Source organism: Gekko japonicus, unplaced genomic scaffold (assembly GCF_001447785.1).
Source record: "Gekko japonicus isolate JY-2015 unplaced genomic scaffold, Gekko_japonicus_V1.1 scaffold2157, whole genome shotgun sequence".
Classification (NCBI taxonomy): Eukaryota; Metazoa; Chordata; class Lepidosauria; order Squamata; family Gekkonidae; genus Gekko; species Gekko japonicus.
Window position 1 is genome coordinate 52,635 of NW_015171569.1, and position 12,699 is coordinate 65,333.

A 12,699-nucleotide genomic window follows, 5' to 3' on the forward strand; every position below is an offset into this window, starting at 1 on the left:
TTCCACAGGTCCACTACTACCAATAAGCCACTCCTACTGTGAACCAGCCCTGGGTCACAGCTGCATGGTTCCCCATTCAGTAGCCAGGACCAGGCCCTTCCCAAAAGACTGAGCCTCCCAGGCCCCTCATCAACAGTTTTTCCTCCCTCAACTGTGTGGTTGAGCAGTGGAACAGTCTGCCTCGGGAGGTGGTGGATGCTCCTTCGGCTGGACGTTTTCAAGCGGAGGCTGGATGACCATCTTTCCCGTATGCTCCTGCAGAGTGCAGGGGGTTGGACTAGATGACCTACAAGGTCCCTTCCAACTCTAACATTCTATGATTCTATGATTCCCCATCAGCTATCCTGGGAAAGCAACAGGACTGGCAGTTTCTCCTCCTGCATACGGGCAAAGTGAGCTTCTGCCACTGCATTCTGTCACCCACTTGCTTTCCACCATGGGAGGTTGGAAGTAAGAGCAGCACCTCCCTGTTTCTCTGTTCTTCTGAGCAGTAGCCTCCCACCATTGTCTGCCCCCCCCCTTCGGAAGTGGAAGGGAGGCTGGCTAATGGTGACAAGAAGCAGTAACTGATGTTGCTCACTGTCCCTCCACTTACTCCAAGTAATTTACAGGAAGGAAGCCAAGGAGGCAGACAGGACCAGGACCAGATTGGAGGTAAGGAGTCTGTGTGTGTGAAAAAACAAAATATACACGCAGCAGAGGGTGACTGGACAGCAGCAAATGGCACACCGTGTGTGTGTGTGCGTGTGTGTGCACTAGAAGACAAGAATTCCATAGGAGAGGGCCCAAACAGAGTTTATCCCAAAATACCTTGATAAAAGCATAGCCAGCACCATTGTCTGTGATAGTCAGGCCCAGAGCCTCCTCAGACTTGAACACTTCAACCTCTTTCCTCTGGCCCTTGGTGTGAGCAAAGATGAAATCTTCCAGGCCAATTTGGCCACCCAAAAGCTTGTCCATGTCCACTTTATGGGTATTTAAGGTACAAAACATTACCTAGGAAGCATCAAGAAAGAAGTGTGAGAACCTGTTGCTAAACATTTCCTAAGTCATATAGGTGCATTTGGCACCAGACACATGACTCTCATCTTCATAAACATCCTCGTCTTGTGTCTACTGATCTTGCTGCTTAACTTTCCTTTTTCGGTCCAGTATTAACTTATTTGTTATTTTTGTAATATGCAATATTGTAACATGTGTACCTCGAACTGTTTGACCTCTGAAGAAGGGCCCCAATAGGGCGGAAACGCGTCAGGTCACTTGTACTGGTCCTTGTGTCCAGGCCACTTGCACTTTGTAATGAGGCTTTCATTGGGCCCTTATTTGTTTTTAACTGTCTTTCTAATAAATACATGGATTTTTGTATATTATAAGTTTACACTAGGTTTTTAATATTGGCCCTCTATCAGACTTCTTTCTTACCCTTGTGGTTCTTGATTCCAGTTTTGGGTCAAGTTTGCTTTCCCCTCCCTGTGTCTTACCCAGGGGTCATTTCGTAGAAAAAGAGCTAGGGGAACTCATTAGCATAACTCATTAGCATATGCCACGCCCCCTGACATCACCGGAAGTGTGTCATAAGGCCACACACCCCACCCCCAATGGTCCCGGCCGCCGCCAGCCTTGCAGCTCCACTGCCGAGCCCCATGAGGGGCCCAGCGGTGGACCTGCAAGGCCGGCGGGAGTGCAAGGAAGCCCCACGAAGGCCCTCCCTGGCCCCAGGCAGGCAGGGGTGGGGAGAGGCAGGGAGGAAGCAACTTACCCTCCCTCTTCTCCTGCCTCCTCCTGGCTGAATGAGGGCCGGAAGCGGGGCGGCCGGAAGCAGGGGGTGGGGCTTCGTCATGTGCCCCGCCCCCGTACCTCACCCGGGGGAACTGCGATCCCCCCCCCTGAAATGACCTCTGGTCTTACCCCCTTCCATGGAGCCTGTCACTGCACACAACTTTCTGGGAACTGAGTGCACATTATCAGGAAAAAGCAAGGTCTGTGCTTACCTCAAGTGGTGAGATTTTGAAGGCTTCAGCAATTTTGCTGTACAACTCCTTAACATTGGTGAAGCCCTCGATCCGGCCAGTGGGACTGCCATGGGCCAGTTGTGTATGGAAAACAAGGCGGGGGCGGAGGTTAGCCGGTGGTGGGGGAAGGCCAGGCTGAAGAGCAGTCACACCACTAACACCACCTACCCCCACCCCACCCAAGCCACTTCGAATGGGCTCGGCTTCCTCATTCTCCACCAGTGGTGGGGCCTTCTTCCGACGCCCTAGTCCAAGCGGCATGAGGGAGTTTTGGCCAGTCAGCTGGGAAGGTCAGTCAGCCAAGATATGGACCTAGAGGCAGAAGGGACACAGATGGAAATTTAGTAAGCCATTCAAGATGCAAAACAGGTTACAAGACAAATGCAAAGGACAGGCTTTGGAAGGGATGTTTATTTCACTTCCAGGAAGTTCTTTTGAATATGATGCCTAGGTAAGGAAGAAGGAAACATGAGATAGAAGGGGCTATAGAATTTATCAGGAGAAAACACCAGTTCCATGTCCAGAGCATCAATTCAGAATTACTCAGTTGATGAGCAGACAAGTGCTTTACGAATAAACCTACAAGTATTTTTTTTAAACCAGCCTGTTTGCTTGCTCACATATATTTACTGTTGTCCTTTGAAATGTATCAGTATCCTGAAAGGGAAAGGGTGGGGGTGGGGAGACAGCATACCTAGGGAAGAAAATGTGCAGCCACCAAGGCCTTGACCACATATGCACAAACAATACAAACTAAATACTACAGGATCATAGTCACCCACACTTCAACGCATTGTAGATAAACCCCACAATGAAAATAATGTTCCTTTACCTACTGACCCTAGAAAGGAGGATCCCTGAATAATTATCATGACACAAAACACTCACATTTCTTTTGATGATACATATTCCTCAACCAGGCTGTGAGAACACACAAGTGAAAAGCACAGGCGCAGCAGGTGCCCTTCCAGCTAGGGAGCCTCTAATGTCTCCATTCAGGAATCAGGGTGGAGCACGCCCTTGCAAGCCAGTTTGGAGCAGAGTAACTGGCTACAGGGTGTTCCCTACAGGGTGGAACAGCCAGGGAACTCAGCCAAACCTTGTGACTGCTCTACAATGAATAGTCTCTAAGCCAAGCAACAGGGAAGTGCATTTCACAGTCTGAAATGTTCCTTATCCATGAAAACAAATGCCCCCTACCCCAGTCACATTTTTCAAAGTGGAATCTGGTCTTGTTTCATGTCGTGCTTGCATTCATCCTGTCATCTCTGATTACCACAGAGCCTTGCACTACTTGCTCCTACAGCCCTCTTCTTTGTCATCCCAGCCACCGAGACCACCCCAACCCACTTTAGCCAATTAAAACCCTAATTTAATACTATTTGCATCTTTGTTCCTGTCTCAGATACCTGTTCAGAACGATACCATCACACCTTCAGAAATCTCAATCCACCAAGACTAAATATTTAAAAGCCCTGGTGTTCACTTTAAACACTTATTTCATGCCACAACCCAAATCATTCCCAGGAGCACTGCATATTAATCCGTCAAGACAGCAGACATACAGGAAAAAGTGCTGATAGGTCTCACCATAAAAGAAACAGAGTAGGTGAAGATATTATCATTTTACAGGAGCAGAAGAATGTTTTAAAGAACGAAAAATAATGCCATTAGTGATATAACCTTTACTTACACAATGATTCACACTGAAGGACCAATACAACAATCTTGGAAACAACTTAATATCTCAAAGTTTGGTTTTGGGAAAGACCAGATATTTTAACAATATGCTCCACAACTTCTTTGTATAGCAATCCACTCAATGTTCCATTCTGATATAGGGATTTCTCAGCCGACTGTCTTACAGTGCTGTTCTAAGTAGAGCTACACCCTTCTGTCCACTGAAGTCAAGTGGACCTAGTAGAGTGCAATTCTGCTTCGGATGGCACTGTTAGACAGACATCAAATGCTAAGCTCCAGATAACTGTATTTCTTTGAATGGACTTCCCGCCTGAACGCTCTATATTAAGACAGCAATTACTTTATCTAGTTCTAAACCATTGGAAGGGATGCTTGCCAAGCCCCTTCATAAGCCCTCCAATGAAAGTGACTGCGAATTCACTAGACAACTCAGCTATGCCTCTATGCATGCTTACAAAGAAGTCCCGCTGATTTCAAGACAATTTACTCCCAACTTGTGAGTATGCCTGCAGCTTCAATTTTTGACCTTGTTCATCCCCATCACCAGCAGCTGTCATAAACTTTGGGGTAGACTCAGTGGCTGTTGGTACCATTTAACATTTAGTCAGTCTATGCTAGAGGCTTCATAGTTCTTCCATGTGAAGCAGTTCCTCCACAGATGCTTACAAGGTAAATAAGACTGGGAGGACAAAAGTGGAGAAAGAAAGCAGGGTTTGCTAAAATGGCAAAAAGACATGGGTTAACTTATTACTTCAATGTATTTATTTATTTAGATTATACACAGCTTTTCTCACCCAGTGGAATGAAAAACCTGCAACTTCTCTGTTCCCTCATCTATTTTACTGACAAGGAAAAAAATGGGGAAATCATATTATTTTAAAATATCTTTGAAAGAACATGCCCAGGGACTTCTCAAAATGCTATTTTCTATTTTTGTAGCCTACCATGTTTAATTGTGATCCATAATTACCCTCAAATCCTTATCAGCAGAGCTACAGCCTGAGTAGCCTAGTTATTCCTTCTAATACTGTAAGTACATTATAACAAACAGTGGCTATTTCCTAGACTAGTAAAACATGTGAGCCTGATTATTAACTTCACCAACAGTATCATTATAATGGAGGAGGGTCTGTGAGAAACATTTGAGGACCCCAGTTAAGCTATGTATTATTTTGATGAATGAACATTTAAAAAGTGAAAATGGGGCTGTTTGCAGCTGCTGGTCCCTGAATTCTATGAGACAAAATAACAAATGACACCAGATACTAAAGTGGGAGTAATTTCCTGCTTCAAGAACTGATGATCAGCTACCTCATATTGGTAAATTAATGAGGTCTCTAGACATCAGGTGGGGAGAATGTGAGGACTAAACTAGCAGTTTAAGGTAGGTTATTTTGCATATGTCTGCATGGATTGGGCAGCCCAAATTTCATCAGTGATGGTATACCAAGAGCTCTGTAACGGTTGTCATTTACTGTTAACACAACAAAGCTGAATTCCCCTATAATGGCTTGTTTTACCTAAGTATTCTGCCTCTAGGATTTTCAAAGACTGGAATGTTCGCAAAGAATAGAAAGAGAATAGCAAACGACCAGCAGGAAGAATCGTAGGTGTGAGGGTAAGAACAACTGTGCAGCAACTTTAAAATGCTAGTCCCCCCCCCCCCCAACTGTGGGAAGCATCTGACTTGCACCTTCCTGGAAAGACCTTCATGCATTTGCAAAGCTATCTGAACAACGGGACTAAGAACACAGAAATCTCAGCTTGTGAGATTTAACACACCAAATGGTAAAGCATTATATTCCATACACGTACACTGGACAGTCAGATTTAACACAGTTATGACTATAGGTTAGGCCTGCCTGCCATCACCTAAGTGTATACCAAATATATGTCCCACCCCATTCTTCCACCTAAACAGCTTGTGGTTAGAAGTGGGAAGCAGCCTGTATGCGTGTTCCTTTGGCTTTAACATAGGAAACCTTATAGTACCTTTGATATAAAGGATGAAATGAAGCAATCTTTTTTTTTAGCTTTTGCAAATATGGAGCCCAAGTCCATCAATTACAGTCAAACAAACAAAATCCTCTTAAACCAAATCACTCCTTCCCACATAGCTAAACATGATCCCACAAAACAACAGAGAGGAACAACTTTTAATCTCAGCAAACATACTTGTGGAAAGGTGAATTAGGACTTCTACAAGGATCAGAATAGTCACACAATGTGTTTCCCCCCCCTTGTTTCCCAGTCGCTTTAGAACAGACATCACTGGCAAGCCATTAAAATCAACTCATAATTAAAGGAAAGTGAGTTTTCTAAGTTAATGGACATTTGCGTGTTACTATTGGGTTATCCCCTATTTACCCAGGACAATCAAGGAAAATAAGGTAAACGTCATCAGCAGTGAAACTGACCCTCCCATTTATAATGAGGATGCAGAGGTAACCTACCAGCAGTGTCTCCTAGCTTACCTGCACTGGCAACAAGAAAAAGGAGACACAGACTCAGTATACTTTAACCAAGTGGGTCGTCAAAGTGATATCCACAGGCTTAAAAGAAAACCTCTTGTGAGGAGTTTCCTCCCTCTCTATGCAAGCATATACAGAGATATCACTAACATTTCACCTGTCTTTGACGTTTGGAATCAGAGGATAGCGATGCAACTGAACACTCGTTTCCTAGAGGGAGGCCAGGAAGAAAATCGAAGTACGTTCAGCAAAACTGCCACTTAATTACAGTCCAATACACCATCAAAGAACCCAGGAATCTGGACTCCCGCTTGAGTTTCGATTATCCTTCCAAAATGCCTCAGGGACAATGCACCTTCACACGTATTCTGTATCCTGGCAACCTCAGCTAGGCTTTCTACATGTGCAAACAGGCAGGAACCCCGCTTCAGTGAGGGTGGGGGTGGGGAAAGAGCGCTAGATGATAGGACTTCTGGGATCTTCTTCCCACTCCTGACTCAGCCTTACCCAAAATTTCCTTCATTCCCCTCCCGTATTCCGTCTCCCCCCTTCCCGGAACAGACCCCTCCCTGAAGCCCCCCATTTATTAATCCGCACATTTCCCCGACCTCTTCGTCTTACCCTCGTCCGTTTCCTCGCCTGGCCTGTCCCTCAGCGAAACTACAGCCAAGCGCAGCCAGGCCCGTCCCTCAGAAGCAGGCGGGGGCACACAGCCGCGCCTCCTAACCAATCGGAGTACACTTTGTATAGTTCATTGACCAATCACAGCTTGTTCTGCTAAGGCGGAACATTCCGGGCCTTTCCTATCATGTTCGCCAACTCTATCCAAGGGGCGGTACGAAATCAGGGGAAACGCAGTAAACTATTTCTTGAAGGGGGAGGGTGGGATTGTGCCAGCTAGGAAACGCTGTGGGAATAACGCTTCGTAGCGGCAGCGATCTTCGTTCATTGAAGTCGCCCTCCAAACAACGTTGTTGTGCCCGTGTTTGTCGACTCACAGCCTTCTAGTGGTCGGTTGGTGTCATTACATTTTACTAGAGCCAATAGTAGGGCAACGAGTCGGGCCTGGCTCTAGAATGGCAGCCCCAGAGTGGAATGAGGGTTCTCATTTTTATTGCAACTTTTGTGTGCTGTAATAGAGCCCACGCAAGGCAACTGGCATGATTCCCATTATATCCAATGGGCTTTCAGGCCTCTCCGTAGGGTTGTCAAGGAAAGATAGAAACAGTAGTTTGCCATTGTCTGCTCCCCCCCATAGCAACTGTCGACTTCCTTGATGATCTGCCATCCAAGTACTAACCAGGGCTGACCCTGCTTAGCTTCTGACGTCTGACCAGAGAAAGCTAGTATGGTTCATTCAGGTTAGGGCGGTGCATGCATGAACACACATACACACTCTGATTTAGACACCCCTAAACTTCATTTATTTCAATAGCCACTCTAGACGTCCAGTGTGACTCTTGTGGAACCGAAGGATGGCTGAAAACTACACATTCCGATGTAAAAGTGCTTATTCTGCTATCGAAAGTAAGGTTGGTGAGAGAAAAGCACAGGTTCCCTTACTGCATATGCCTGCCCAATCAAACCGAACCACGTGCCCCTTTCCAACCGCCAGAAGGTCCTGTGGGGTGTAAGAAAAATGTACATAAATTCTTCCTTTCCACAGTATTCTACAGTCGCAAATAAGCGCCAGGCACCAACAAACTCACCCCTCCCCGAGGCCGGGGAGCCTTGAGCTAAAAACACGCCTGACTAGTTGCCCCACTACGTTGAGGGAGATTGTTAACAAGTCCCTTTCGGAAGGGCGGTTCCCCGGCACTCAAGGAAGCGATGGTCCGCCCTCTCCTGAAAAAACCAACCCTGGACCTGGCTGAATTGGCTATCGGCCAGTGTCCAATTTGCCCTATTTGAGCAAACTGATTGAGAGGGCGGTGGCGATTCAGCTGTAGAGCTATCTGAATAACGCTTCTGTCCTTGACCCATTCCAGTCTGGTTTTCACCCGGGATATGGGACGGAGACAGTACTGGTTGCCCTGACTGACAACCTCCGTAGGCATCTGGATCGAGGTGGTGTGGCGGCGCTGTTGTTGTTGTTAGATCTGTCGGCCGCATTTGATACAGTCGACCATCAGCTGCTGTCCCACCGCCTCACCGACGTGGGGATCCAGGGGCTTGCCCTTCAATGGCTTGCCTCGTTTCTCCAAGGTCAGGGACAGAGGGTAGTGCTAGAGGAACAGCAGTCCCAGAGGCACCCGCTGCAATGTGGGGTGCCTCAGGGGGCGGTGCTTTTCCCAATACTGTTTAACATATACATGCAACCCCTCGCCCAGATTGCCCAGAAGTATGGGCTAGGGTGTCATCAATATGCAGGTGACACCCAGCTCTATTTGATGTTGGGCAGCCAGTTGGACTCCAACCCAGAAGATCTGCACCGGGCTTTACAAGCTGCGGCTGGGTGGCTCAGACGGAGCAGGCTGAAATTAAACCCGGAGAAGACGGAGGTCCTGTGCTTGAGTTGGTCCGGGTTAGGGCTCCCGCTTCCGACCTTCGATGGGGCACCTCTGGTGCCAGCTTCAGAGGTTAGGAGTTTGGGAGTGTTCCTGGACCCCTCCTTAACGATGGAGGTCCAGGTGGCAGCCACTGCCAGATCGGCCTTTTATCATCTTCGGCTGGTATGGCAGTCGACAGTAACAACTCAGCCACAGTGATCCATGCGACGGTCACCTCAAGGCCAGAGTAATGTAACACTCTCTACATGGGGCTGCCTCTGTCGCAAATCCGGAAGCTACAGCTAGTGCAGAATGCTGCGGCCAGGCTGTTGGTGGGCGCCCTAAGGTGGGAGTACACCCAACCTCTACTGAAAGCGCTGCACTGGCTACCTATAGCATACTGGATTCGCTTCAAAGTGCTGGTGCTTACCTTTAAAGCCCTACATGGCCAGGGTCCGACATACCTGAGGGACCGCATTTCCCCACATATTCCCCAAAGAGCACTTCGGTCGGGGTCACACCACCAGCTGGTGACCCCAGGCCCCAAGGAGGCCAGGCTTGCGGCAATGAGGGCCAGGTCCTTCTCAGTGGCGGCTCCTATCTGGTGGAATGAGCGCCCAGAGGAGATTAGGGCCCTGCGGGACCTCGTGCAGTTCCGCAGGGCCTGTAAGATGGAGCTCTTCCACCAGGCTTTCGAGTAGGAGCCGCCACTGCCATTACCACCACCGCTCCAGTACAGAGCGATACCGCCGGAGGGCCAGGTAACATCCATCTACGGCCCTTTGTCCTCCCCTTTTGCTTTGCAAGAGGTAGGGGAGTTTTATCTTTGCATCCGATGATATTGAATTTTATGTTTTATCTATTTTATATATTATATGCACTGTGTGCCGTCTGTAAGCCACCCTGAGCTCATTCGCAGGGAGGGCGGGGTATAAATATAAATAAATAAATCATTCGGGGGGGGGGTGATTCTAGTCCCACGACTGCCATTCCATTCTGGGGACTGCCATTCCATTCTGGGGACTGCCATTCCAGACCCAGAGTAGGTATCTCAAAATATGTTCTCCATTTTAATTTTTGTTTGCTGTAAGGTATCTCAATGGATATCTATGGATATCTATATCTAATGGCTTCCATTATATCCAATGGAACTTCAGGCCTCTCCCATAATTTCCAATAAAAAAAAAATTCCTGTCATTGGTTTTAGTATATCCCCTATGAGAGGGCACTCTTATGATTAACTTTCCTTGTGAACTATATTCCGTTGCAGGGATTGTCTGGGCATTACATCTCTTAACTACAGCTTATGCCATAGCAACACTATAGTTGCCACAAAACACAGACCAGGACTATAGAATACTTTATTAGAAAACTATGTCATATTTTGCTAGGGGGAAATGTAGCCTCGAAATGACTAAATCCTGTCTTAAATATAAATTGTCTTAAGTAGCCAAGACTAGCAATAGAACAATTCTTAGACTGCAATCCTAAACCTGTTTACTTGAGGGTAAGTCCTACTCCTTACTCCAGGCTAGCCTGCTCTGGTAAGCTAAGCATGGTCAGCTTTGTTTAGTACTTGGATAAGAGACCCACCAAGGATGTTTAGGGTTGCTACACAGAGGAAGTCAATGGCAAACCACCTCTGGAAGTCTCTTGCCTTGAAAGTCCTGCAGGATTACTGCTGAACAGGCAGGCTCAGTTCTAAGAAACCCTGCTTTGGATCTCCTTAATTTCTCTGTTTGGGCCTGAAGTTCAAACTTTGATGCTTAATTGGTTAATTTCTTGGAAAAGTGCTTTAGCCAGATAAGCAGCAATCCCACTATCACAGTGTTAATGGCTCTGACAGATATGCCTACCATGACACACAGAACTGGGGCACAAAATAAACAAACTCTGAATTCAGTCCCTGAAATAGATCTTGGGCTAGTAGAGCAAAAGGTGTCCCTTACCCAATTTGGCAAACTAATCTGTACTTCTGCTTGTTGGAAATGTGGGGAGTCAAACGCTAATCTAACAAAGCTATTAGAGCTGTAGGGTGGTTTTTGAAAAGCAGTTAGTGAATGTTGCTTTACTCATGCAGAACTTCACTATAATCTAGATCTACAGGACCTAAAGTTAAGATGTGCTTGGCCCAGAACTGACATGCCAAGTGGTTGCTAATACTAGTTTTATGAGACTTTCCACTTAAATAGGCATCCCAGGAGCATTTAACATTTATGTAAAGGAATATTTTATATAAATGTTAATGGCATATAGGTATCTTTTGGAAGGGCTTTAAAGAAAACTTCATTGCCCAACTACCATTGTGACCTAATCACAACTTGCTGCTTTCCTGATTCACAACTCCACCTCCTTTTGCTCTGTCACTCCATCTTACTTACCTGGGAGGAAGACTGAAGACACAAGGCTATTTATTTTCAGTAGCTTCCCTTCAGGCTAATATTGTACCATGCAAGTAACATTTGTTTTTTGTGAATTTCATCAGTTTAAAAAATGATATAACTTTTCTCATGAAATGAAGAGGAAAAAAGAGAAAAAGGCCACAATTTGACTGTGCACAGATAGAGCTATAGCAACTCAGAGCTTCCTTGGAATACAGACAATTTACTTATGTTCAGATAAGAGTAGGTTTAAATGAGTTGGGTCAAGTTGACACATGTAAAAACCTAATAATGTATTCTGGTGTTGAGATGTATGAGCTTTCCGTGCTACAGTGTATTTACAGGAACACAGGTAGGTTGACTGAAAACATATAGAAGCCTTACTCTAGAATAGGTAGGGAGTAATCATAACTACTGTCTGAGAAACCACTACCCACATTCCTACTGCTTCAAGGGAAACAGAGAGGAAAATAAAGTTTAAAGAACCACAGCAGAAACAGATGGTGAAAAGTCTTTTGGCCCACTTACCCATTCAAGTAAATATAGTAATTTCATTTATTTTATTTAGAAAGCAGAGGGTTAGGCTAAGTAGGTAAGAACATAAGAGAAACCATGTTGGATCAGGCCAACACTATGTGTCACACAGTGGCCAAAAGCCACTTTGACCATGTGCTGGCCTAGAGAGGAGGTCCACTAGCAGGGCCAGAGGACCTTCCAGTGTTGCCCACAAGCACAAATACACAGCATCACTGCCCCAGACACAGTGTTCCATTCATACTTTGCAGCTAATAGCCACTGATGATGGGCCACTGCTCCATATGTTTATGTTTATCTGATCCCCTTTTGAAGCCGTCTATGCTTGTAGCCACCACCACTTCCTGTGGCAGTGAATTCCAAGTGTGAATTACTCTTTGGGTGAAGCACTTCCTTTTATCTATTCTAAACCTACTGCTCACTGAGTGCCCACAAGTTCTTGTATTGTGATTAAGAGAGAAAAGTACTTCTTTCTCTACCTTCTCTATCCAATGCATAATTTTATAAACCTCTGTCATGTCACCCCTCAGTCATCGTTTCTCCAGGCTAAAGGTATTATTAGGCTATTTTTACAGCTGCAGTTTCACTCGTAGCAGTACAAAGAGGATATAAACTGGACTACATCCAACAGAATGTCTGTTTGCACTTGCAATCCTACATCCTGCGTTTCTTATGTCCAACTATGCAACATTAAAGGATCACAGTCTCTCTCTTCCTGCCCGCTGTCCTGCTCCTTCTCCTATAGAATAGCCTTGATTATCAACTTCATTGATTACCCCTATAATGGTAAAACTCCAGGAACATCCAATGAAGTTGAGCAAAAGATTTGAGATACAAAAAGGAAGTACTTTTTTTATGCAAACCACTTAAATCAGTGGGTTTAAGAAAATGCAACTCTGCTTAGAACAGCACTGTAAATTATGGAATTCACTGCCTGTGATGATCACATGGGTGGCTTTAAGAAGGTATAGACAGATTCACAGAGGATAGTTCCTCTATAGGTACAAGCCATGGTGATGAAAGGTAATCTCTAAATATCATTGCTTGGAGGCCTTGGTCTCCATGCTGTTTGTCAGCCCCCCCCCCCCCCCCCCCTGTACTGCCTTGCAAC

General features: G+C 45.8%; 1 protein-coding gene across 3 annotated transcripts in view; it reads right to left on the reverse strand.

Annotated features, from left to right (window-relative positions):
* GIPC1 (GIPC PDZ domain containing family member 1) overlaps positions 1-6,867 on the reverse strand; it is a 43,236-nt gene extending 36,369 nt beyond the window's left edge. The window contains exons 1-3 of one of the 3 annotated variants that reach the window (XM_015419789.1): positions 6,806-6,867; positions 1,992-2,324; positions 811-996 (exon numbers count right to left, since the gene is read on the reverse strand). In XM_015419789.1, the coding sequence (XP_015275275.1) occupies positions 811-996; positions 1,992-2,273 (468 nt within the window). In that variant the 5' untranslated portion in view covers positions 2,274-2,324; positions 6,806-6,867. Of the gene's footprint in view, positions 1-810; positions 997-1,991; positions 2,325-2,900; positions 2,922-6,792 lie in introns of those variants that run through there. The other 2 variants (XM_015419791.1, XM_015419790.1) reach the window with 2 other exon arrangements.
* Between the last annotated feature and the right edge of the window lie 5,832 nt (positions 6,868-12,699).